The sequence below is a fragment of the Physeter macrocephalus genome, chromosome 21, assembly GCF_002837175.3.
Source record: "Physeter macrocephalus isolate SW-GA chromosome 21, ASM283717v5, whole genome shotgun sequence".
Lineage (NCBI taxonomy): Eukaryota > Metazoa > Chordata > Mammalia > Artiodactyla > Physeteridae > Physeter > Physeter macrocephalus.
Window position 1 is genome coordinate 87,383,386 of NC_041234.1, and position 25,990 is coordinate 87,409,375.

At 43.1% G+C, this 25,990-nt stretch overlaps 1 protein-coding gene across 1 annotated transcript in view; it reads right to left on the reverse strand.

Annotated features, from left to right (window-relative positions):
• Positions 1-1,709: 1,709 nt before the first annotated feature.
• AMOT (angiomotin) overlaps positions 1,710-25,990 on the reverse strand; it is a 62,434-nt gene continuing 38,153 nt past the window's right edge. The window contains exons 9-14 of the mRNA XM_024128136.2: positions 15,018-15,167; positions 13,866-14,056; positions 6,478-6,600; positions 5,465-5,697; positions 3,560-4,330; positions 1,710-3,199 (exon numbers count right to left, since the gene is read on the reverse strand). Of these exons, the coding sequence (XP_023983904.1) occupies positions 3,102-3,199; positions 3,560-4,330; positions 5,465-5,697; positions 6,478-6,600; positions 13,866-14,056; positions 15,018-15,167 (1,566 nt within the window). The 3' untranslated portion in view covers positions 1,710-3,101. The remainder of the gene's footprint in view (positions 3,200-3,559; positions 4,331-5,464; positions 5,698-6,477; positions 6,601-13,865; positions 14,057-15,017; positions 15,168-25,990) is intronic.

Below are 25,990 nucleotides of genomic sequence, written 5' to 3' on the forward strand. Positions count from 1 at the left end.
CCCCAGCCCAACTGTGTAACAAGAAAAAGAATGCACGACGGGGTTCTCGGTGTGTTTCCTATGGCAGATGACGGCAGATATTTCAGGTTCCTGCTATCCTGTCATCCTGAAGCTCAAAAGCAGCACTGAGAATAAATCCTTCATTAAAACAGCAATCAAGATACATGATCTTAAAAGACAGCTCAAGCTAGTTTTATTTAATAAAAAAATTGTTAATAGGAATTTTATATCAAGTCAAGTTTGTTCTAATGAAGTTTTTCTGTACATGGGACATTGGTGTACAACTGACTTAGAAGGTCCCCAGAGACCACCAGGCAGTACAAGTTAAGACAACAAGGTCACCCTCCTGTCCTGAGGTGCCAGCAAAATGCATAGATAGATGGGAGTCCAGAAAGATCCCCCAAATGTTATTACATCTACACAATCATGAAGAGGTGGCTAACTTGAGATTTCTCCCATAAACCTGAATTTTTTAAATGACACCTATTAGAGATTTTCTGAAAAGGCTGGATCTATCTTCCTCGTAAACATAATACACTGACATGGACTTCTTCCACCTCTTAGATGTTCCATATTATTTTAGCAAATTACCTGCGATAAAAAATTGAGCCAAAAGGAACTGCCTCTGGTGTGAGGGGGCAGAGAAGTTGTGGAAAGTTCAAAATAGTAGTTGGCCAAGAACTTCCTCCTTTCCCCAAAATATATGAGTCTAAGAGATGGCTGCCCCACAGTGTGGAATGTATGACATTTGTCACCTTACAGAATGTGATTAAAACGATGGCTCCCAGAGTTAACAAAAATTCTGGCAATGTGTCATAACCATGAAAGGAGTAGATGAAAGGTTTCTTTTTATTTATTTTTTATTTATTTGAATAGAAAGCAGCAGTCCTGAAGTTTGCTACTTGTTGCTTCTACTATTTGAAGGATTTTTTTTTTTCCCCTGTGACTATAGGGTAGTATGAGTATTAACACAACTGCACTTTTACTTTCTATTTGGGATTCACTTGATGACTGAGGACTCGTGTAGGATGATCACTTCATCTTTGAAAATGTCAAGACTGGCTGAAAAATCACATCACCTTCCCTCCTGTCTCTCCCTCACCACATACAAAATAATTCCTTTTAGGAATGACCAAAAAAAATATTGTTAAATCTACCATTCCTATACTCTCAGAGGAACCCTGTAAGATGATCTGCGATAGCCAATCCCATAGCAAGAAAAGTGAGGTTGATTTCTTAGGGGGATGTTTCATGTGGCTCAGTGTTGAAATAAGGATCAGGAAAGGGAAAACCTTGTAAAAGGCACTGCAGGAGAGGCAAGATAGGAATTCAAAACCTTGGACAAATTACTCAAGCCAAGGACATTTTCCAAAATGCATGTGCCCTGGACCATGTCAATGTCTTTTCTTAAAATGGGGCTTTTTGTATATAAGCGTTTCCCAAGTTAAGCATGGTAATCGGCAGAGTGGAAAGCTGTGTTGTGTGATGTTGAAAAAAATCACTTAACCTCTCCAGGTCTCAGATTCCTCATTACTAAAATGAGGGGGTATGGCTATGTTGCTAAAGTTCCTTCCAGCCACTATGCCTCACAATGTAATATATCAGGCCTACTCTTCTATGAATTTGGTTTCTAACTAACACATCCCCAAACCTCTACCCCCCACCCTTACCTAATACCCCCCAATCCCCTCACCCCCCCCAATACCCCTGAAAACTGATCTTAATGACATTGTCTATGGATTTGTCACCTTAATGAAGGGCAGAGAGGAGACACAGGGCAGAGACCTGTGACAATAGGCAGCCCTTCTGTGTCCCTGGAGGCAGACCTAAGGCAAAGCTTGGAGCCATGGCCTCCTTGGTCCCTGCCCACATGTGCATTTCCTGCTGCTCTCCAAAGGTATTCCAAGATGGAGTCACTGGCAGTGAGAAGAGGTAGCTGAGGATACTGCTGCAGCCCCCCTCTCCCCTGACTGCAGCATAGTACTTTGGGCTTCTGATGCTATTCCCTTGGAGGCGATAGTCATATATGCCTTTTAAGACGTACGCTAAGAATTTGGGAAAACAACATGAGTTATTTCAAAGTAGTCACCAGAAATTCAAAGCATTCAACCGGTCAACAAAAACGCTTCCTCATTTTGCAAATGATTGGCAATTTGAGACTGGTGACACAGCCAGTGAGTTTGTGCTGGAGAAGAAATAAACACTAAGCAGGTTGGTCTCGGGAAAGGCAAGCGAGCTATGTTCCTGGCTACACACAGACCACACAAGTCTGCATACAGCACCTCATGCAACTCTCCGTCAAGGCCTCGGATGGTCTAACTCCCTAAGAGAGAAGAAGTTGTACATCACTCAGCTAATTTACTCTCCTAGCATCTGAAAGCAATATATTAATTATCCAAATGCATAAATTACTCCACAGTATATATATGAATGTATGAACCTCCACGAGGGAACCAAAAGAATCCACTTCCAAAGCACCACTGAAATAAAGATAAACACAATCTCCTGGCCCAGGGTAGCTGGGAAATTGGGAGGGAAAATTAGCTCCAGCACCCTTCCACACCCCAATACTCCCTACCTTTTCTCCAGTTTACATAGCTCTTAAAACTATTCCCTTTCATGCGCCCGAGGCGAGAGCTCTCCCTGGATGCTGCCTAGATGGAAACTATACAAAACAGCACACACCCAAATCCTCTCTGGCTTCGACTTCTGAACTACATGTTACACACTGTCTTCCAAACATACTGTGCTCTTCGATAAAAGAATGATCCAGAATATGGAAATGCTAAACAAATTTCAGCACATTGAAAACATTGATGTATATCCAGCTATTAACAGTCCCAGAATTTGTATAAATCCCAACAATAAACTTTAGAGTACATTCTGATTGATCTGGCTTTTTAGAGGTACTCTCTAAGTGTACCAGAACAGACTGGAGTTCATATGGTATTACCTAAGTACTATGTTGTTTCAATAAAAAGTCCCTTTAAAAAACATCCCCCCACCCAACCCTTGTCCTCACCCTCAAAATAAGAACAAACAAAAGGGAAAAATGATTAAAAGCATTCTTGATGATAAACTGCAGCTCTTGATTAGGCCATTTAGATGAGATATTCCACCATCTCTGCATCAGGCTCTTGTCCCAGGATCTGAATGGGAGCTTTTCTTTCCAGAGTATTGGAGTGGAAAACAGGGCCATCTAAATGGAAGTAAGGGGTTAGAAAACACTTAGGGACAAGGTGAAAACTCAAATTTTAGAAGTGGCTTTAGAGCCCCCATTAAGCCTATGGCAAAGTGGCACTGGCCCACTACACCCCACCCCCCCCACCCCCGTTGTTCACCTGAGCATTTACTTTTACTGGGAAAATGACCTTGACTCATCCCCGTTCTATCCTGGAGAAGTCATTTACAGACTCTCTGCCCTTATCTCCTCTAATTAATCCGCTTTAGAACTTGAAAAGCCCTGCCCACATGACCAGCTGTGCCTAAACAGCAGGCCAAGCACCCAATCTGTCACTGAGGGCAGAACCCAGGGCTACCTGATCCAGAGAATTACTACCTGTCTTATCTGGATTGCAGCTCACACTTGGTATAGACAAACGACGTGGTCCAGAGCCGGCAGCTGGACTCGCAGGAGCCTCGGCCTGAGCCAAAGCCGGAGCTGGAGCTGGAGCTGGAGGAGCAGCTGCAGCCGGAGCTGGAGTTGGTGCCTGAGTCTGAGCCGGAGCCGGAGCCGGAGCCGGAGCCGCTGCTGCAGCCGGAACTGGAGTTGGAGCCGGAGCCGGAGCCGGAGCCGGAGCCAGAGCCGCTGGAGCAAGCTGAACAGCAGCGGCGGCGGCAGCGGCGGCGGCGGCTGGAGTCTGAGCTGGGGCAGCGGCTGGAGCGGCGGCAGCGGCTGCTGGAGACGGGGCGGCGGCGGCGGCGGCGGCGGCGGCGGCGGCGGCAGCGGCGGCGGCGGCGGCGGCGGCGGCGGCGGCGGCGGCGGCGGCGGCGGCGGCGGCGGCGGCGGCGGCGGCGGCGGCGGACGGGGCGGCGGCGGCGGCGGCGGCGGCGGCGGCGGCAGCGGCGGCGGCTGGAGCGGCAGCGGCGACAGCCACTGGAGCAGCGGCTACCATGGTGGCGGTGCTGGCGGCGGCAGCAGCAACTGGAGCAGGGACAGAGATGGGAGCGACAGCTGCGGTTTTGTTGGGTTCCGTTCCCCGTTCTGTTTGCGTGCTGCAGTCCCGGCTGCCTGTCTTGGAGTGAGCTGACAGCAGGGGAGTCGAGGGCGGCACAGGCGAAGGGGTGGAAGGGACAGACTCAGCACGGTAGTCTCCACCCAGGAGGATACCTACAGAGGAAAGAGGGAAGGAGCTTAGAAAACTACAGGCTATTCCAATATAGACACCCGATGACCTCTTCTTCCTTGCAGGAGGTTCAGGAGGAATAGGAATGGTCCCAAACTCTCTACCTTTGCCTCCAGTGAACCCAGGAATCAGTTGCTCAGGCACCTCCCACCGTGGCTAAAAGCTTCTTTCAGACTTGGCAGATCCCTTCTGGTTCTCATTCTCTAATCCCCCAGCGAAACGTATTAAACCTTTAAGTGTCCTGGGTATCTGTTCTGATTTATTTTTCCAATGGTGATTGATTCCCAACGAGCTGTCAGAATGCTTCTACTTGGTTCCACTTATAACCAACAGCAGCCATTACCAAACAGCTGGAAAGGATCAGGGAAAGAAGTCTGTGGTCGCAGAGGAGTGTGAGAGTAATTGTGCGATCTAAGGTTCTAACCATGACCATGGTCCCCCAAATACCTGTTCTAACCAAAGGACACTGCAACTGTCAGACGACCAAGAAAGGTATTAGAAGCAACAAAGAGAGCTAAAATAAAAATATATATAGCTTGTCTCCTCAGGCTCCAAAAATGTGCCTCGTGGTATCCACAATACTTCTGGGGTTTTGATTAGAGGGGAAGGAATGGACAGGAATGGAATGAAAAAGTACATTCTGTTCTCATCTCAGAATATTCTGGTAACAAAAACCTGCCACCCAGCTCCACTTAGCTTAACTAGAACTCTGTGTCCTCCTATTATATGGGAGGAAAGAACACAGAAAAAGCTGGAATTTTGAAATTTTGAATGACACGAAAGCCACATGGGCTTTGGACAAAGACAAAAGGTTCCGCATGGCAAAGGACAAAGCGGAGAATTTTTAAGAGGAAACTGAAGTTGTCTTCTTTCCCACCCAAACAGAACTCAGGATTCTTATCGTCTAGGGCTTTGGCTTCAACCAGTGTTCTCTCAGTGAGACTTCATGATGTCTCCTAAATATGCAGTCACCCTCTCAGGAGGACAAAACCCAACCAGGTTTATCTTCCTCTCTAGAAGTGGGACCATTATTCCTTCTCGTTGCCACGTGGGCATGTAACCAAGTCAGGGCTCTCTTTAAATGTGTCACTTTAATCTTCCTTATTTACTGTCATTACCTAGGCTACCCTTCCAGCTCTTGTCATCCCGTTTCTCTTCCATGATGGGGGTGCCAGTCAGGGTGGAAGAATGGGAGAGCAAGCCTGATCCAGCATTGGAAATGGACATCAGAGACTTTGCTGGCCGCATGGATGACAGCTGCTCTGTCTTACTTGGCTCCTTCCGGGAACGCTGCTGGAGTACCTTGATCATGGCATCCTTCTCAATAATCTGGGCATGGAGGGTCTTAATCCTAGGAGCCAAAGGCAAAGAACAGATAAAACATTGTTGCCACCTCCAGGTTCTGGTCTCACTACCTGCATGGACTTGAGCTTCCGCTATCTTTTTGACTAGGGGGTGGTCTACTTAATTCTGAGTTGTAAGACAAGGAACAGTGTGCAACAATTTTTAATGCACACCCATATGGGCACAGAGGAACATCCAGGAGTTGTCAGTTAAACCTTAGGAAGCCAAAGAAAAGTATCTGTGCAAAGAAGGGCTGTATATGAGAGAGTAGACTGATGCAGTGGGTACCTTGGTGAAGAATCTGAGTCAATGGAAGTGATGAGTCAGTCAGTGAGAAGATGAGAACTTCTAAGAATGGGCTACTTCGGCTAATAAGTAAATGATCCTGCGCTTGTAAGAGACATCAGATGTCCCATCTCCGAGTCTGAGTGGATGTTCTTTGACCGAGCACTCTGCTGTACCACAGAGTTGAGGTGCAATGCTAGAAAGAATACCTCAGATCGCAAATACCAACAATTCACTTCTGGCAGAGGGCATATGGAAGCAATTTACCAAGGACCGTGGGGAAAGCAGTGTTACTTGGAATTCCAGACTTAGTGCGAATGATCAAGGTAAAGGTCCTTGCATCTCAAATCCTAAATAACAGGCTGGCAGGGGTGCAGGGGTGGGGGGAGGCTGCATTATCAGGTTCCCCTGTTGTGAATGAAGATGCTTGCCCTTCCCTACTGACCTATCTGGTCTCCGTACCAACTTCTCAGATCCACCAGAGTCCAGATCAACATTTTACCTGCCCTCCATGTCAAGGCAACGCTTGTTGGCCATCAGTATTTCTTCTTCCTCCTTCTGGATGCGAGCTTCTAGAGCTGTGTCATAGCTGGTGTTAGGAGAGTGGCTGATGACTGTTGTGTCCCTGGGAAGGAAAATGGCAGTGATAATGATGGGAGGGCAACAAAATCTCTGTCCTAAGTCAAAAGCCTTAGGCTGGAAGGCCCTACAGTGAAATCAAACTTATTAGGAATGGTTGGTTTCTGGGTGACTCACTGATAAGAATCTCCAAGATGGGAAGGTTCAGCTTGCAGAGCTAGAAGAGGTTATTGACAGACATAACTGCAAAAGTCAGTGATGGATTCTATGAGAAGTGCACAGGATTGCCTTCAGAACTAGAGAGACACCCTCCCCAAACCTCTGGCAGAAAGTCCCTTCAAGTTTGTAGATCATGACCAGGCAATAGGAAGATATTCATATTTCCACTTTACGTGATTATTTGTATTACATATGAGATATGCCCACTTTATTCTCATGACAGTCATGAAGGGGAAAAGGCTAGACTTTGAAGGAAGTCAGAGAAAGTACCAAAGAGCTATTGCTACATTCAACAGCAGTAACTCCACCTGAGTGTTTGCTAGAAATGAACTCTAGACATGTCAACAGCCAAGTTCAGGTAGGGCATGGGAGCTGAGTGAGAAGCAGGGACTTTGAGTCCGTGCCCTTTGATTCCTATCTAAGCTATATCTGAAACATTCAAGTGCCAAATCAATGAGTCTCCCCCAACTAAGTGACTAATCTCTTGCCAGAGTCCCAACTGCATGAGGGACCATCATGTTCCATCTCAAAGTGTCTCAGGCCATCAACTCAAGGGGTAATAAGGAGAAAAGTGTGTGTGTGTGTGTGTGTGTGTGTGTGTGTGAGAGAGAGAGAGAGAGAGAGAGAGAGAGAGAGAGAAGAGAAGAGAAGAGAAGAGAAGAGAAGAGAAGAGAAGAGAAGTGAGTAGAGGAGGGGAGAGGAGAGGAGGGGAAAGGATGTAACCCATGGGCAAGGCTGATGTTTAAACAGCACAAGTCAAAGACATAATGGGAATCCTATACCCTCCTGATAAGTGACGTCATGCATCTTTCTTTAGTTCATTTAGAACTAGTGGTAGAGAAAAAAGGGAAGGGAAGAAAGAAAACTGGATCGTATTTGAGTAACTTGGAGGGAAAGAAAACGAGTTTAGGAAGAATGTTGATGTAATTATATTGGTCTTAAAGAAAACCAGACTATAGGCTGAAGAAACAATGAACTGGCACTGCTGCATTATACTTCCTCTGAGAATGAGGGTCTGTGGGAGAACTCCAGGCATCTTTTCTGCTGGCAGCTGGTTATGTCCTGTTAGCATAGAGATTGTGACCAGTGCAGATGGCTGTGAAGGAGCAGGGGGATGAAGAGGCAGAAAGTTGGTATTAAAGTTGGGGAATTTTGGTGAGCTTCTGCAAAACTACTGTTCCCCCAAATGCTTGCACCTTATATGCGAGGCGGAAACAATTCATTTGAATGGTGAAATAACTGGAGAACAAGAAGGGAAAGGACCACAGTGGCTTTCATCATTTGCTAAATCCAAAATATTTTAATACCTCGGAATTCTACTCTTGCTGTAGTGCAGTTCACTTGCTTGTAGTCCTACTGGGAATGGCCCCTGTGTTCCAAAGTACCCAAGAGGAAGCAGCATTGTGTAGTGTTGGGAGCACAGGCCCTGACTATAGGCCACGCCAGGGTCAAGTTCCACTTTCCCTAGTCCTCTGCCACTAACAAACTCTATGAGCTCAGGAATTGGGTTAACTGCTCTTAAGCCTCGGGCTCCTTGTTTGCAAAATTGAGATAATAATTATATCTCATGGGATTTTGGGGGGGATGAAATGAAAAGTGTGCATGTAAAACATGCAGTGCCCGGCACAGTAAAAACACTCAATAAGTTATTATTAAGAGAGAAAAGTGTAGGTAGAAAGAGAATAACATACAAGAGAGTATGAGTTGAATGAATTCCAGCTCTTGGTATGACCCTGGAGGCAATCCCCGCAGTGCAGAGTTCCAATGTGATGGCAGAGGCTCCAGAGGCAGGCCTCTTTTAAAAGTGCATAGTGTCTATGGACACTGGGGACTTGAGCGTACGGTTTGTCCCTGGGGGAGCCACTTTCATTGCATAAAAGACCATTCTGGGGACACAGAGCCCTGCCAGCTAATTGATATGGACACTGTGAACTCCTCAGGAATGGAGCCGGAAAATGTGGGGCACTTAGTGAATTCCTACAGAGCTGCCAGGACGGCCTTCGACATCAATCTTCCTTCTAGAAGACTGGGGCTACCGAGCAATAGCTTAAGCAAAAGCAAGCAGGCACAGCATTTGAGGGAGCAACTTGACCTGCTAACTTCCAATACTCTGAGCCTACCCTTAAGCACATGAGTAGAGAGATGCTGGGCTTGAAATGACAACCTACAGACCCCAAACCGCATATCCCTGAATTACTATCCTGCACCTCAAATTCTTAAGTAAATGGTTTCTGGCAACTATTCCTCCAGTCATCTTCTCTCTCCTTCCTCTGATGAAGTTATCCCCATCACATTACTTACATTGCTTTCTAGAATGTCACCCATGACCTCCTAATTAAAACATCTAGCGGCCTTTTAAACTTCAAGGCCATCTTTTTCCTATCGGTAGCACCCTTTTGTTTATTTAAAATGGGAACTCAACCATGAGTGGAGCACTGTGTTTGAAGTTCCTGGGAGGCTGGAGGGTGGATAGACATGGATAAGACTAGTCCCCGACTGTAGGGAACTTGCAAGGGGAGGGGAAAAAAGTAAATCATTAACTATTACAGAAATGAGTTTGGACTTTATTCCAATAGGCACTGAAGCTTATTAGAGCTTTTCAAAGGGAATGAAATGATCCAAGCTGTGGTTCAGGAAGACAGCATTATCTCTGCTGAAATGTAATGGAGGGATTAGAGGAGCCATAATACTGGAATCGGGCAGACCAGTCAGAAAGGTTATAATCCCAGCAAGAGATATTGAAAACAGGACACGGCGAAGTGGCAAGGGAAATGGAAAGAGGCTACAGGAAGCAGAATTGCTAGAACTTGGAGACTATTTAAATGTGGGTGTTAGGGAGAGGGAAGAATGAATGAGGACTTTGTTGTTTCTAATTCAAATGACTAGAAAAGATGGCATACTGCTCGTTTTCTGTGATAGGAAACCAAGGAGAACTTTTTTTCGTTTTGGAAAATGCCTATAATGGGTTTTGATTTTAGTTACAGTGGACTTAAAGTGTCTTATGAATAGCCATATGACAATATCCATCCAGCAAGTTGTTGAAAATTCTAACTGTAATCTTAGAGATGTCAGAGTTACTATCTGAAGCTATAGTAGAGAACAAGATAACTAAGACAGAAGGTAGAATGAGAAGAAAGCAGAGAACGGAACCTGAGAAAGGCCTCCACAACGCAAGACTAGGTAGACATGCGTCACGTGTGTGACCAGTTTCTACCTTCTGCCTTCCCTTTCTTTACTTCCTTCTTTCCCAGATTTACTTTGTCCCAAATAAAAGTGAAACATTGCACATTCAGAGAAAGGTAACAACCTGATTCAGTAAGTGCAAAGAAATAAATTACTGGTTGATCGGATGTGTTATCTTTTTATCTTTTTGCTGCTATTCAGAAATAAATCACCATTTGTGAGCTGAAACTAAAAATCTGCACTGCCAAATCAGTTCTTCTGAGATGAACTCCTACTCCTACTCGGTAGTAATTTCCCTCGTCTACGTTAAGCATCTGGAGAGGAATCTCTAGGAACACAATAATATGAAGTTATAATATAGGCCATGTTTTGTGATTATTTATAATAGTCTAAGAAACTAATAAGCCTCAAATAGTAACTCTTGAACAGGTAATACTCCCTATTTCACCATCTTTGAAATCATCCTATCTGGGAGGCAGCAGAGTATATATAGCAGTTAAGGTGTCAAAAATGTAGATTTAAGTCCTGGTTCTTCTGCCTCTTAGTAGCTGTGTGATCTTAGGGGAATTCTTTAATCTGTCTGTGCCTCAGTTTCCTCATCTGTAGAATGGATACCAGTACTTCTCTCAAAGAATTATTGTGAAGATAAGCAATAATTGTAAAGCGCTTAGAAGCGTACCATATATAGTAAACACTACATGTGACTTCTTGCATTGACAGCTTTCCCTTTGACAAGAGATGCTTCACAGAATCAAAATGCCGGAATGGGTATAAAACAGATAACCCAATATGTCTTCTCACCTGAGAAAAGACAGATGTCTATTCCTATATTAAAAATCTATATTTTATTATTCACAGTGGCCAAACACGGGAAACAATCCGAATATCCATCATCAAGTGAATGCATAAACTGTGGTACATCCATGCTATGGAGCACTACTCAGCAATAAAAAGGAATAAACTATTGATATACGCATTAACTTAGAGCAAGCTCAAAGTAATCATGCTGAGTGAAAGAAATCAAACAAAAAAAGTACATATTATATGGCTCTTTTTATATGACGTTCTAGAAAAGGCAAAATTACAATGACAAGAGATGTTGTCTGGGGTCAGGCATGGGAGGAAGGGATCAGGTTAAAGGGGCATAAGCGCACTTTAGAATGTGTCCTCTATCTTGATGGTAGTGGTGGCTACATTATTATATACAATTACCAACATTCACCAAACCAGACACTTAAAATAAGTGTTTTTTAAATATGTGAATAATGCTTCAATTGAAAAAATTCTACAACTACCACTGTATGACCCCCCAGCAACATTTCCCAATTGCGCAACTTATTATTTATGTATGAGCTATTATTTTACAAATATATTAAGTTTGAGATACTCAATATCTCAGAATAATAAGCAGAATACACAGAAACTGAGCAGGCTGGTACAATGTGGCACTAGATTTAAGGATTTAAGTTGTATAGAGTTAGAAAGCATTTCCTTTCTTCTTTTACTTCTCCCTTTCTCCCTCTTTTTTTTTCTCCTTTTTTTCCTTCCTTCATTACTCAAACATATGTTGAGCACTTTCCATCTGCAGCCAATATCCTAGGCACTTAAAAATTATTTTGGAAGAAAATAGAATATAAAGCCTTTACTACAGAAAGGGGTGAAGAGCAGAACCTTGGTCAGTACATTTAGGGTTGGGAGGAGGGAAAGTGAAATCACTGGACAGAAAAGAAATGGCAAGAAGAGATGTCGGAAGGGAAGGCAGAAGAGCCCACAGGCTCTGAAACAAAGTTTTCTGAATGTTACTTTCCGAATTTGAAATCTCCTAAAGAAAGAAAGAAAGGAGGAGAAGGAAACTAATCTCGGTGGCAGAGCATAGGAAGCAAATCTTTGGAAAAATAGTACAATCTTAGCAATAGAAGGGTCTGGGGCAATCACCTAGTCCAATACTCTCATTTTACAGGAATTCAAATACAATCTCTCAGTCTCTTCTGTGGGTGGTATTAATAGGCATGCAAAAGGTACACAGTCCAGATATGGAATGTTTGTCCGGGGAACTATTACAAAGCGTTCCTATTAGGTGGGAACTGGCTGCTTTTTACCATATTAAATGATAAACATGACATTTTACTGAAAACGGTGATTGCATGGAAACTTTCTACCTGGTGATTTAAAGGAATTCAATTTAAATTAAATCTATTTTATGGGAGCCAACAGATTCTGGAAAGAAATCCATCTGAAAGGGGATTCTCCCAATATTCAAACCTTTCCAGGGAAGAAGGAAAGGGGTAGTTTCTTTATACAAGGCCCCCAAATGACAACCTCCTAGCTTTCCTGCATTTTGACCTGGAGTCTATTCCAAAGTCAGTTTCAGCAGTGAATTTCCCAGCACCAAGAACCCTGGCTTTCCAACATTTTCTCACACCGCACACCTTCATGAGCTGTATCTTTCTAAGTTTCTGCCCAAAGATGACAAAAATGCCCTGCACCTCTTTGTCAGTGTTAGGGTTTCCTGAATAACCTCTGAACAAGCACTGGGCACAGGTGTTTTCTTGGGAACCAGCAACTAAAATTACACTTCATTCTGCTTCTAAGCTGCCTACAAACTTCTCAACCATCTTCCAGCCCAGCTGGGGCTTCTCTGCACTCTATTACTGCACTGGCGTGGACTGAGCACACCGTTCTCAGAAAAAGAAAAAAAAAAAAAAAAAAAAAAGACAGGTAAGCTTAAGCCCATGAGGACCTCAAAATCAAGGCACAGGCAATTTCAATCTGTTTAAGGTTTCTAGGGGGTATCTGGAGACAGACAGAGCATGTTAGAGAAACGTAAGATGTCTTCCTGAAGAATTGGGAATAGGTTTACAAACCACCAGTCCAGCTTTTAAGCATTGACCTCCCTCTGATTTGGCATGAGAAGGACTCAAAAATAAATGTATCCACTGCCCCCTCCACACACATATTCCAACCCAAAGTCTGGCAAGTGCTGTGAGACTCTGCCGGCTCACCACATTTAGGAGAATGCTAAAAAACAATGCCATGATTTTTAATAACTTTCTGGATAGAGACCTATCTGGGTGCAATATGCTATAGCCTGCCTTAGATACCCAACTCCAGACCATGGCTCTGTCTGTATCTCCAACAATCCACATCATCTCCAGATTTGAATTTAGTTTTTGTTTCTTTCCCAACTGATGATTACAAACAGCAGTGAGACAAACGATAAGAGCACTGTGTCCTCCAAAGAGCAATAATAAATGTTTATAATGAGAAAAGGGGAACACATAAAGGGCAAAAAATGAAAATGCCTCCTGCCACTTTCTCTCCCTTACCAAATGGAATGTGACTGCTTACATGTGATGAACTTGGAGGCACAGAGAATGTGGGCTTCAAATATAGACCTTCTCAAAGGGCAGGGATGGATTCATGTTCAGCACAGTCTTTGGCATACCTTGGACAAGCCAGAGCTATCAAATGGCAGTAGCCACTCCTGAGTGACATTTAGTTTCTGAGTGGCATTTCTCTGGAGAAGCTTTCATTCCAGTCCTGGGGCTAAACAAAGAAACCTACACATGTGGCTGAAAGAACCTGAGGCTTTGGGGAAGGAGGTGTGCGGACGTTCACCTGATCCCATCTGCAATTGTTCTGGCTCCTGAAGAAAGCTGAACTATGATTCCAGTAAGTTCGTCAGTAACTTTAATTTACAAATCCCGGACCCTCTGCCCCACAGTTGTTCAGTCTCTGCATAACCAGATTGAAAAAAAACCAAAAACCACACACTTAAGCAGAAACTGAGAAAAAAGAAACAGAACATTATGGGAAAATAAACCACTGGAAAATCTATTAATCAGTCACTCTCTGTTCTCCACACCACCCCTGCCCTTCATTCAGGGACTCTACCAGCCAGCTACTTACCTCTGAGCAGCTACGGTGGCCGCAGCATCCAGGGCAAAATGTCTCATCACATTCTCCTCTAAATACTTCTGCTCCCATTTAGTCATGTCAGCTTCCAGGGCCAGGATCCTCTCCTCCTTCTCACGAAGGAGCTCCATCAGTGCAGCGGCATTGTATTCTGAAACATTGGTGGGCTGAGAGTTGCCCTGGCGCTGTTGGAGGAGATGCCGAGACCCCTGATGTTAATGAGTTAGGACCACAGCGGCTGAGTCCCTTTTGAAGAGCCCTTATTTTTGGAAAGGATTACTGCCCAAGCCACTTCAGTTTGGATTCCGATTCAGAAGCAAGGGGAATTCATAGGACTTTCTACCTCGGGCTTGAGTATGAGACTCTTGATCACGAAAGGAGCCTGCCATGTCAAATGGTCACGCTGCTCAGAAAGTGGATCAGTGGTTTAAAAATCACTAGCCCTGCCGGCCAGCATGGTTCTCCATAGAAACGGAAATTAAAAATCTAGGATTTGGTCTCTGCCTTGCCCCTAAACTTGTTGTGTGACCTTAAGGGAGTCATGCCACCTTTCCTGGGTCTTGATTTTCTCTCATCTAAAAGTGAGGAGAGGGCTTCCCTGGTGGCGCAGTGGTTGAGAGTCCGCCTGCCGATGCAGGGGACACGGGTTCGTGCCGCGGTCCGGGAGGATCCCACGTGCCGCGGAGCGGCTGGGCCCATGAGCCATGGCCGCTGAGCCTGCGCGTCCGGAGCCTGTGCTCGGCAACGGGAGAGGCCACAACAGTGAGAGGCCCGCGTACCGCAAAAAAAAAAAAAAAAAAAAAAAAAAAGTGAGAAGATGTATGGCCAAATGATTCTAAAGACCATTTCCAATCCTAAAATGTCCAGGAGTCTATTTGTATAGCGTCTTCATTTCTTATAGGGCCTACTGTTTCTGGGGTTCATATGAAAACAAAAAGTGCAAGATAATAGGCATTAAGGATTTTGCTGCGATAGGAAGCTAAGGAAGCCAACTTTGTCTTTACAATTGGGAGGTGCTCTGGAGTAAGATCAGTTGGGGCAAAAAACCTGAAGATGAGCAAGAGTGTGTTTTTTGATTCTCATGTCAGACACTATCTGACAAATAAGCAATCAGGAGCAATCTCACTTTCTTGAAGTTCTCTATACCTGCTGGATCCGGAGAGATTCCAGTTCTCTCTCCAGTCGTGTCCGGAGACGGTGCTCCAGCTGTTCTCGTTTTTCACATGCTGCCTGGAGCTGTACAAGAGCTTGCTGCATCTTTTCCACCTTCTCTACGTACACTTGCTTCTTTTTCAGCTGAAAATCCAGGTTGGGAGAATTACAAGATAGAAGGAAAGAGAACAACAAGGTCAGTTATACAGCCCCCAAATCCAGCCTTGTGTTTAGATCTCTTCCTGTCCAGCTCCAGAAAAGCATGAATGGCAAGAAGGTCCTTCATGAGTATCGGGCTGCCTTGTATTTACCATACAGAGAATGTCTCAAGGGATAGGAATTAGGAGCTCCTTTTTCACCTCTCCCTCCTTCCCCATCTCTATGTTTTCCCCAAGTCTATTTCTATCAGTAGAGTCTGTCTTAGATGGCAAGCTCTTAAGATTCCCATTTATGGATGGCCTCACCTCTGCTCTTCTTCACTCTAAACTGTAATATTCTGGGGGAGGGTATATCTTACTTTGGTCATTACAGTAGGGGAATGCTAAAAAAATAAAAGGGGGGCTCTCCAGGGAGAAGAGTTTAATTCGGAATGGAAAGGAAGCCTACCCACTTTATACAGCTGTCTCCTCTCCAAGTGAGAGAAAAAGGGTGGTCAACTGCTGCACGTAGAGGGAGGCCAGAATTGTCTTTCTGAACTCTACAGTCCTGGTAATTACTCAATGTAATCATCACTGCTCTCCTGGAATGTTTCTGCTCCTCAAAAGTGAAGCTGCTGGGACTTCCCTGGTGGTCCAGTGGTTAAGACTCTGTGCTCCCAATGTGGGGGGCACGGGTTCGATACCCGGTCAGGGAACTAGATCCCACCCACCACAACTAATGATCCTGCATGCTGCAATGAAGATCCCACATGCCGCAACTAAGACCCGGTGTAGCCAAAAAAAAAAAAAAAAAGAAGAACGTGAAGCTGCCATGTAATGGTTCATCTTTAGTCTCTTCATTGACCAGCACTGCTGCCCCAGTTCTTTATTAAAAGAACACAGGTCACTTGCGATTTCTGCCTCACTCACGAGCCTGAGTTGATAACATTGGACCGTAATCTCTCAACTATCACTCTGGGACCTTTAAAGATATCTAAAGATGCAAACTAATGAATCAAATCTAAGACTAAATGAGATCAAATATGATTCTTCCTCTTTGCAAGCTTATGAACCATAATCAAAAACAAAGGTAGAAGCAGGTTGGGACTAACTAAGAGTTTGAGTTCTTTGTACCCTTGTAACTTCCAAGGCAAATCCCATCATGGTAAATCCCCGACTCCGTTGAAATGAAGGAATGAAGAGAATTTCAGAGCTTTTTAAAGAAGGCATACATACCCTCAACACCTAAGAAGATAGGGGAAAGTGCAGCCTTCCCAAATTGTTAGGAATGAGCAGACGGTGCTTCTTCATACCTATAATACTTGTGCGGGTGCCTCTCTTGCTAATAAAATCAACGCATGGACTATTTCTAAAGTAGAAATTCTTCCAAGCTGGTCACATCTGTTATTATTATTTTCGCGAAACCTGCGATTAGGGATACTCTCATTATTAAGATTTAAATGTGAAAATATTATTGATAACATGGTCCAAAGGAAATTCAAGAATTCAGCTCAACTCTAACTTTCCAACAAATTTCCAAGCCCTTGAGATACCTAGATAGATAGTTGCAATGTAAGAGGTTACCCACTTTACCAGCACTGCCCACATCCATTTAGCTGGGGCCAGACCAGCAGAACCAACCTGACACCCTCATTGCAGAAACCAGGTAAGACCTTCGTGGTAATGTGTCCAAATCACTGCTCTCTAGAATGTCCACTCAGACAGCAATGGCATGTGCTAATGGGGAAACTCTCCTTGTCTTATAACTGCTCTCTCTCCAAATTAGAATTGCTGAACTTTCTCTAGGTGGAAGAAAACTTATATTTTCCTACCAGACTTGCATTATGCCTTGCCTAGGTGACTGGGAAAACTTTAAAAATTCGTGCTACACTTCTTGGCATTTCCTTTCATTCCAAGGCCTAGTTCAATCTAGCCTTGTAAACCAGTTGAGGTGAGTTATAAGTCTAAATGTTTTTATCCATTAGACCTTTCCCTAGGAAATAAAAGAAACAAAAATCGCCATTCTCATCCTCTCAATAAGCTTAAACCTTTCTTTCCTGGGATATGCGACTATTTGTAATAACACTGACTGGGGCAATCAAGACCTTTGGGCCATGGATGCCTCTGCCTTCCTATTTGCTAAGCTTTGAATAACTGGAGAGCAGGAAATATCCTCTATCCTTTGCCTTTTGGGTTCTATAACCCTGATGAGCTATTTAAAGTTGAATGCACTTATTTGTGAATCGCTCTGAAAACCCTAGGGGAGCAGTGCAATGTTAATGCAGAGAGTGTTAACTATAATTACTGAGGCTTACAGGAGTTATACTTAAAGGCAATTAAAGTTAGATAGTATTCAGTTCTTGCCTTGATGGTAAAGTACTGCAACGTAAGCTCAGATAACTGAAAAATAAGCAGTCAGGACTAGGTGTATTTCTCTATGCCCTGCCTTTCTTGAGAAAGGAATCCTCAATGTCTTAGCTAAGGAAGGCCCAGCGGTGGAAGTCACTGAGCCAACTGTCTGGAAGGGAAAAGCAATAAAGGCCCAGAGAGTTTTCTGAGTTGGCTGAAGATAGTCACACAAGTCAGACAACTTCCACAAACCAGGCCAAGGAAAATCCCATTATGCTTTGCCACTGGGATGATTTTCCACAAGGTACCAGGACCTCTATTGTTGGCATAATTCTTCTACTTCCTTTTTTTTTTGCATATCTTTTTTTTTTATTGTGCAAAGCGCCAATCTATTATGTCAGCAGATCCAAATAACAATCTAGTAGTATGAAAAATCAAGGACATTTGCGGATATTAAAACCAAGAGTCACAGACATTAAAGTCCCCAAAATAACTATTTTAATAAGAGAGAAAATTTTACAACATAATATCCCAATCCCCAGGAATTTTTCCAGATAATTTCAAAATTCACCAAACCCTTTGCCTATCATAGTTTTCTCTGAGGAAAACTTTTACATCTTCCCTAACGAATCTCTTAACTTTACGACCAATTATGAAATCACAATACCCATATATAGGACCAAGAAAAAGTGCAACTCAGCCATAAACACCAAGATCACCTAGTAAATGCTTAATACCTAGGTAATTTAGGGTACAAAAGGACAACTGTTGGATGCTACCAGTGCCAGACCCTATAAAGATGCAATCCACATGGGCTTCCCTGGTGGCGCAGTGGTTGCGCGTCCGCCTGCCGATGCAGGGGAACCGGGTTCGCGCCCCGGTCCGGGAGGATCCCGCATGCCGCGGAGCGGCTGGGCCCGTGAGCCATGGCCGCTGGGCCTGCGCGTCCGGAGCCTGTGCTCCGCAACGGGAGAGGCCACAGCAGAGGGAGGCCCGCATACCACAAAAAAAAAAAAAAAAAAAAAAAAAAAGATGTCAGCTATCTTCTAAGTTACATATTCTATGTTTTCTAGATCTCATCTATACATAGAAAGGAACAAAGGTCTATGCGGCTTATTAACTCCTCTATTATCCTGAACTTTATATGCTTCACTTTTTCCTTCATTATGGTAAATCCCCTTTTCTGCCTCTCTTCTATAAACTTATCTCCTGTGCTAAGCTCCTCAAATGTTAGCTCAGTAATTAAGACATCCTAGATCCCCAACTTCACCTTTCAATGCCATCAGAAATGTCAATGGTTCCTTCTAGGTAAAGAGAGAGGCCATACAGTAAAATGGTTAAGGTCATGAGCTCTGGCCTCAGGCTACCCCAGTCCAAATGTTGGCTCTCCCACTTACTAGGTATGCAACCTGAGGAAAGCTACTTAATCTCCCTGAACTTCCCTTTACTCATTCATACATAACATAGAGATGATGATAATTTGATATACCGCTAAAAGGAGCAAATGAGATAACAAATGAAGTGCTTAGTAGAGCGTCCCGGCACAAAAAGTACACAGAGTTGTTTTTCTTTTTTAAAGAAAAAGTTAATCCCAATTCACACATACTCTAGTCCTCTCAACTTTGAACATTCATTCCAGATAGCCTTGACATGATTCTCATTATCTCAATAACTCTAATTAACACATCAATTAAGACATTAAAAACACAGCCATTTTTCCCCAGGAAGACATATAACACTAGGCCTCAAACCCTTCATGCAACAGAGCTTCAGATATCTTTATAGGGCAAGGCCTTTCATTGGAGATACAATTAGAAGAGAGTACTGAGTAGCTGCAAGGACACCATATTCTCTCAAAATGACACGATTTAGAGGGCACCTCCACTTTGTGAGAGATACTTTACCTATAGTCAAAGGTACTGTTTAACTAAAGACACTTAGGCAGAGCTCATTCCCTGCCACACAGACACACACGCACGCGCGTGCGCGCACACACACACCAGAAATTTCTATTTGACAGCAAATTGAAAGGTAAAGGAACAAGGTGGCAATCAGGAGACTTGGGTTCTGGTCTTAGCTCTGTTTTTAGTAGTAATTTGCTTCCCTGTTCTCAGCCTCAGAGTCCCCATTTGTTAAAAAAAAAAATGAGTGGGGTTTTGGCGGGGTCAGCAAACCAAAATGGTCAGCAGCGGGCCAAATCCAGCCATGCCCATTCATTTACGTATTGGCTAGGGCTGCCTTCCTGCCATAATGGCAGAGTTGAGCAGTTGCAGTTGCAAAAGAAACTCTACAGTCCACAAAACTGAAAATATGTACTATCTGGTCCTTTAGAGATAAGGTGCCAGCCCCTGGAGTGATTTTCAAACTGTGTTCCACAGTCCTAGTGTTCTAAGGAGTGCTTCAGAAGCCACTACAATGTGTGAGTTGTATCAAGTGGCTCCTCTTTTATGTGTTTTACAATGAGGGTTCTACATAAAACTTAATTTCAAAAAAAAAGACTGTTACATCTTTGAAAATACATATGAATAGCCAGTTGACCCTTGAACAGCATGGGGGTTAGGGGTGCTGACCCTCCCTGCAGTCGAAAATCCATGTATGACTTTATAGTCAGCTCTCCATATATGCGGTTCCTCCGTATCCACGGTTCCATATCCAGGGATTCAACCAATGGCAGATCGTGTAGTACTATAGTATTTACTACTGAAAATGTCTGCATATAAGTGGATTCACACAGTTCAAACCAGTGTTGTTCAAGGGTCCACTGTATATATGTTCTTGTGCTTCCCTAAAGAATGGGCTTCCCATCTTACCTCACTCCATCATCTTTTCACACTTGACACTTCAGCATGGTTAAATAACTTTAGGTTCCCGAGGACCCCCTCGTATTTTAGCCCTCATTGCCTTTGGATATGGCATTCTCTCCCTTAGGAACACCTTGCCCACTAGGTTTTAAGAAGTTTAAAAAAAACAAACCAACCAGCAACAGTAGGATAGACAGATGTCTATCTAATAGTCTTTCAATTCACAAATATTTTATGAATCTAAGCTTCCCCTTTTCATCTTCAACACTGACCAGTAACTAAGGGGACTGGACAAAATGGGATCCTAGAAATCTGCATAGGCATATTCTTGGAGGTAAAAAAAAAAACGTAAAAGTCCTGCCTTCGTTTGTGTGTATGTACATGTAAGAGACAGATCATATAAGGTGTGTACTCTCCATAGGATCCTAGATGATTTATTTTTCTATGTCTTTAGTGTTCAAGGAAGTGAAAGTTCACTTGAAAAGTTTCTAAAGCCAAGGTAGTGGTTCTGGTGTAGAGACGAGTACCTACAGATCTCTAGAAGAAGCCAGAACCAAATTCCCTCTAGATACTCAGTGAATGGGGGAACTCATTCCATCCACTTAAGTTTTCTTACCAAATGCCAATTTTCAAAAACCTGTCAAAACCCCCCTTCCCTAGCTTTCCCTAAACCTGTGTTCTCCTAACATGGCTCCTTAAATCATTCTTACTTTCTGTCTTGATCTTTTAGACCCACCTTCCCTTCCAATTTCATCCCCATCTCCTGCTATACCCCAAAGGTCCAATCTATGGTAGTTTACTCTTTTACCTCTGTACTGATGATTCTTCACTGGGGGTGATTTTACCCCCAGGGAACATTTAGCAACGTGTGGAGACATTTTGGGTTGTTACATCTGGGGGTAGGTTGCTATTGGTATCTTGTGACTGGAAGCCAGGGATACTGCTCAACACCCCACCGTGCACAGGACAGCCTCCTCCATCACTATCACCAAAGAATTATCTGGCCCCAAATGTCAATAATGCTGAGGTTGAGAAACCTTGCTCTCCACTTCAACACTACTGGAGATTTCCTTCATGCCACAATTCTCACAACTGCTTATATTCATATTTTAAAGTTATTATGCTCTCTTTAGTCACAGACCCCTAACTGAGGGCAAGATTTCTCACTCTGACACAATGTGCCCCAGACTGCTTTCATCTTTATCCAAAATGATATCCCTTCAATAGTTCAGCCATTATAATCATTTATCCTGTTTTTCCAGTCTCCAAATCTTGGAATTATTGTCCTTTCTTCCCTCTTTCCTTTGACCACCATATCCAATCTGTCACTATATCTTAATTTTAAATAACATCTCTCATATTCTTTCATTTCTTAATATTTTCATAGCCTACATAGTTTAAGTCTTTATTTCACAACTAAATAATTAGAATAATAACCTAATAGATCTTCTTACTTTGTTGCCCTCTCCCATCTACACACAAGCACATATGCACAGATGAATACACACACACACACACACACACACACACACACACACAGTCAGTCCATCTGACATACAATTGCTATAACAGACTTGCTCAAGTAGAACATTATGGCACTGCCTTATTTAAGAACAAAAGCAATCTACTGCTAGCACATCCATTGAACTACTATTGATTAGGTACCTACTATATATCGAAGGCAACTTTACACCTCCTCTCTCACTTCTTTAGACCACAGCTATTCTTTCTCAGCCATATTTTAAACCACTTGGTATTTTTCAATTCACCCCCCAATCTACTGTCTCATTGTCCCCTGTCCATCCTAGATATGCCTCTTAGAAATGCCTTTATCAATGTTCTAGGCTCCTACTGCCTTACAATTCTACCAGGCCTACTATGCAAGTGATCAACCTTTGTATTAGTCTGATCATTTCTTCATCCTTCCTCACCATATCAGTAAACTCTCCAGGAGTTCTTCCTGAATAATCTTACCTGACCCTGATCGCTGCTTTTCCCTAGAGCCTCTTATAACGTGCACTCTATTAGCAGTCATTTTATAAGATTTTGTTCAAGTGTGGATTCATTCATTCATTCATTCATTCAACAGATATTTACTGAATGTTTGTAACACACCAGGCCCTATTCTACATCTGAGAGCAGTAGTGATGCGATGGGAGGCAAGACAAAGTCTCTGCCCCACTGGAGGGCAGTATCCCATAAGCCACTTAAGGGTAGGGCCCTCTGTTTTCCTTCATATCTCTCTTAGGTTTTAGATCTAGTTCATTTTTCACTACACTCTTGGTGACCAGTTAATATTAAATAACTGTCAAATACAAAAACAAAAATGTGCAAAGCATAGCTTAGCTATAACACTGAAAATAGAAAAATAATAAACACACACATTCATAAATGTATTCACTTTGCTTGGAAAGTCAAGATAAGGGTTTCAGATCATTCCTATTAAGAGATAAGGTTTTAAAGAGGAGTCATAAAATTGGGAGGAAGAACAGCAGGAAGGCAACCTATTGAAGAATAGAGCAAATACTCTTGAGCTCAATCAATCATGTTTTTCCATTGCACTTCTGCAATAATTTGAACCCATTCCCAAGCATTTGGCAGATCTCTTAACCCCCTTCTGACTCAGGAAAATCTGATCCCTGCAAATGAATACCACGTGATGGCATCTCTTCCCTCCTTCCAACAACTGCAGATGTCTTTCAAATTTATTTTTTCAAGGATGGCTATACACAAAATTACCTCTAGGGCCCCTAAAGCTACCCACTTGTCTCAGCCATTTGTAAGGAAGTGATTTAATCATCAACCTTCTCCATTTATTCACTGGTGGACAAAGCATAGTATGGGATATTTTGGAATTAAGAGATCTGGGTTTTCTTCTAGATGTATTACTAACTGTATAAACTGTCTGCACTTTAATTTCCTACTCTACTGAAACTTCCAAGCTTCATAGTGGGGATGTAGTAAGTATTTGGAAATATTTTTGAAAGGTTAAAAATACATGGTAGGAATGAATAGGCAGAACACAGAGGATTTTTAGCACAGTGAAAATATTCTGTATGATACCATAATGATGGATACATATAATTACATACATTTACCAAACCCACAGAATGTATACTACCAAGAGTGAACCCTAATGTACACTACGGACTTCGGGTGATTATGTGTCAATGTAGGTTCATCAGCTGTAACAAATGTACCCCTCTGGTGGGGGAAGGTGATAACAGGGGAGGCCGTGCATATGCGGCAGCAATGAGTATATGGGGAAGTCTCTGTACCTGTCCCTCAATTTTGCTGTGAACATAAAACTGCCCTAAAAAAGTAAAGTCTTAATAAATGATAAAAAAATATATAATATGGATAGAGGGGGTGGGCCACTATTATTAGGTAGGTGAACACCAACATATACACACACTCTGATGACTAAAGGACATTAAGACTAATAATACAGAACTAAGTCCAGTGTCACAGAGGCCATCCTTCATTATGTCTGATTTTCATCTTCCCTTCTATCACCCGGAACTCATGGTGTCACAAATGTCACAACTGAAGTGTACCTTCTTTGCTCCTCTCCTTCATACAACTAAGTTACATGTTACTCCATGAGCCTTCAGTGATTTCCATTTGATCTTATTTAGCCTTGCCCAGGAGCCCATGGCTCCAAGTAAGAGTTCCCTCTGAAGCAATCTGGTAACACTACCCTGGTATTAGCAAGTTGCCTGTGTCCATTGCCAAGAAGTTGTGGTCCACTGGTAGATATTAAAAGAATTGAAGAGTAAAAAAAAAAAACCCACGCCTAGAAACTTGCTACCAAGGGAATGGAGTCCATTTTCTTAAGGAGGCTAAAGAAAAATACACAAGACTTTCAATTTGGGAATTTCAAAAGCCAAAATCATAGGAAAAACTGAGAAAATCAAGCTTTGAGAAGTAGCTCCACCTCTATTGGGGGCGGGGAACATCATTTCTTATACTGAGTGGAGCAATACCTACTTCAAAGAAAATATGCTGCCATAAATATGGGAAAAGTCATCCTTAGTTGAAATGCCCTTCAAATAAGTCAACAGAACACTCTGGAAGATTCCTGGGTAGATATGTATTTTATCTGAATTCCTATCAATACTCTCAATGCACACATAAGTCATACCCTCAGATCTTCTATCACATTTATAATCCATCATAACTATTGGATGAGTTTTACCTATGCCGACAAAATCCTACTGTTTGAGGATTATTCTGGATTAGACCTATAAATGTCTATGCCTAGGACATCTTCTTCTAATATTGGGAAAGAAGGAGACTAGTTATGGTGCTGTGTGGATAGGTGTGATAGCAGAAAATGATGTATCTCTAAAACCAAAGAGACAAATCAAATAAATGGCAAGAGATCTAGAAATAAGAGAAAATATGAACCATGAAGAATAATGGTGGAAATGAAGTGAAACAATACGAATTTAGTTTTGGAGAATTGAGAGGAGTGGCAAAATGCCTCTGGAAAATGCACCGCCACTAAAAGTTTTCACTGCAATGTCTAAATGTCTGCACCAGACATTGCAGTTGAGAAAAGGTTAACACTTGGGTCCTTTTTTCCCCTGAATCTCTGTGGCTGTCAATCTAGCCTAAAGCCAAAGAACAAGGCTCACTGGCTCTTTCTGCCAGCCCTCCCACATTCCGCTCTATCCCTTCCTATGCACTCTGCTCAGTAAGCAGCCCACCCGCAGCATCTTCCCTCTTTGATCTTGCCAGGGCCTTTTTCCCACCATCCCTGAAACAATTACCCAAGCAGTGGCTCAGCTCTGGATCATCATAAGACAGCAGCCGGCCAGAAGCCTGGGCTGCCTTGAGCCTTGTGAGTGGATATGCCAGGCATCTGTCAAAACTCTCCAGTGAGGTCAAATTAGTGGGGGGCGGAGGGAGGTCTCTTTGAATGGGAGAATACCATGGTTGCTGTAGGACACAGAATTCTTTTGACTTGGAGTTTAATGAACCTCCACTTCAACAGGACCTACGTGTCCCGAAAGATAAGGGCAGGGATGGAAAGGCACCATTTACGCCAGCCAGCTGCCTGCTGCATAAGCTGTAGATTGGTGGCAAGACCTGGATTATAGTGAATCACCAAAACACAGGTCTGCTCTTTATGAGATATGCTCTTTAGAGTGCTATCCCCTTCCCAGCAAGATACCGTATCCCTCGATGTCAGCAGAACAGGGTCCGATGTCAGCAGAACAGGGTCCGTGAGAGAATCTGTGCTGAACTTGGAAGAGGAAGGAAGTTGTGATTGCAGGAGAAAGTTCTCTGTAAGCCTGAGGCACCATTTCTGTATAGAGCTTAGAGCACAGTGAATGTTGAGTGTCATGGGCAAAAGACTTAATAGGATTAGAAAGATGGAATGGATTTTAGGAAAAGTATCTAAATGAGGACGTTGTAAAGAGAAAGACATAAATATATGCAAGAGTCTTCAGACCATTAAAGTAGTCATAACCGTTCCCTAACCATCTTTTTTTTTTATTGAGATATAAATGACTTGTAACATTACATGAGTTTTGGGTGTACAACATAATGAGTCAATATATGTGTCAACCTGACCATCTTTTTTTTTTTTTTTTTTTTTTTTTTTTTTGCGGTATGCGGGCCTCTCACTGCTGTGGCCTCTCCCGCTGCGGAGCACAGGCTCCGGGCGCAC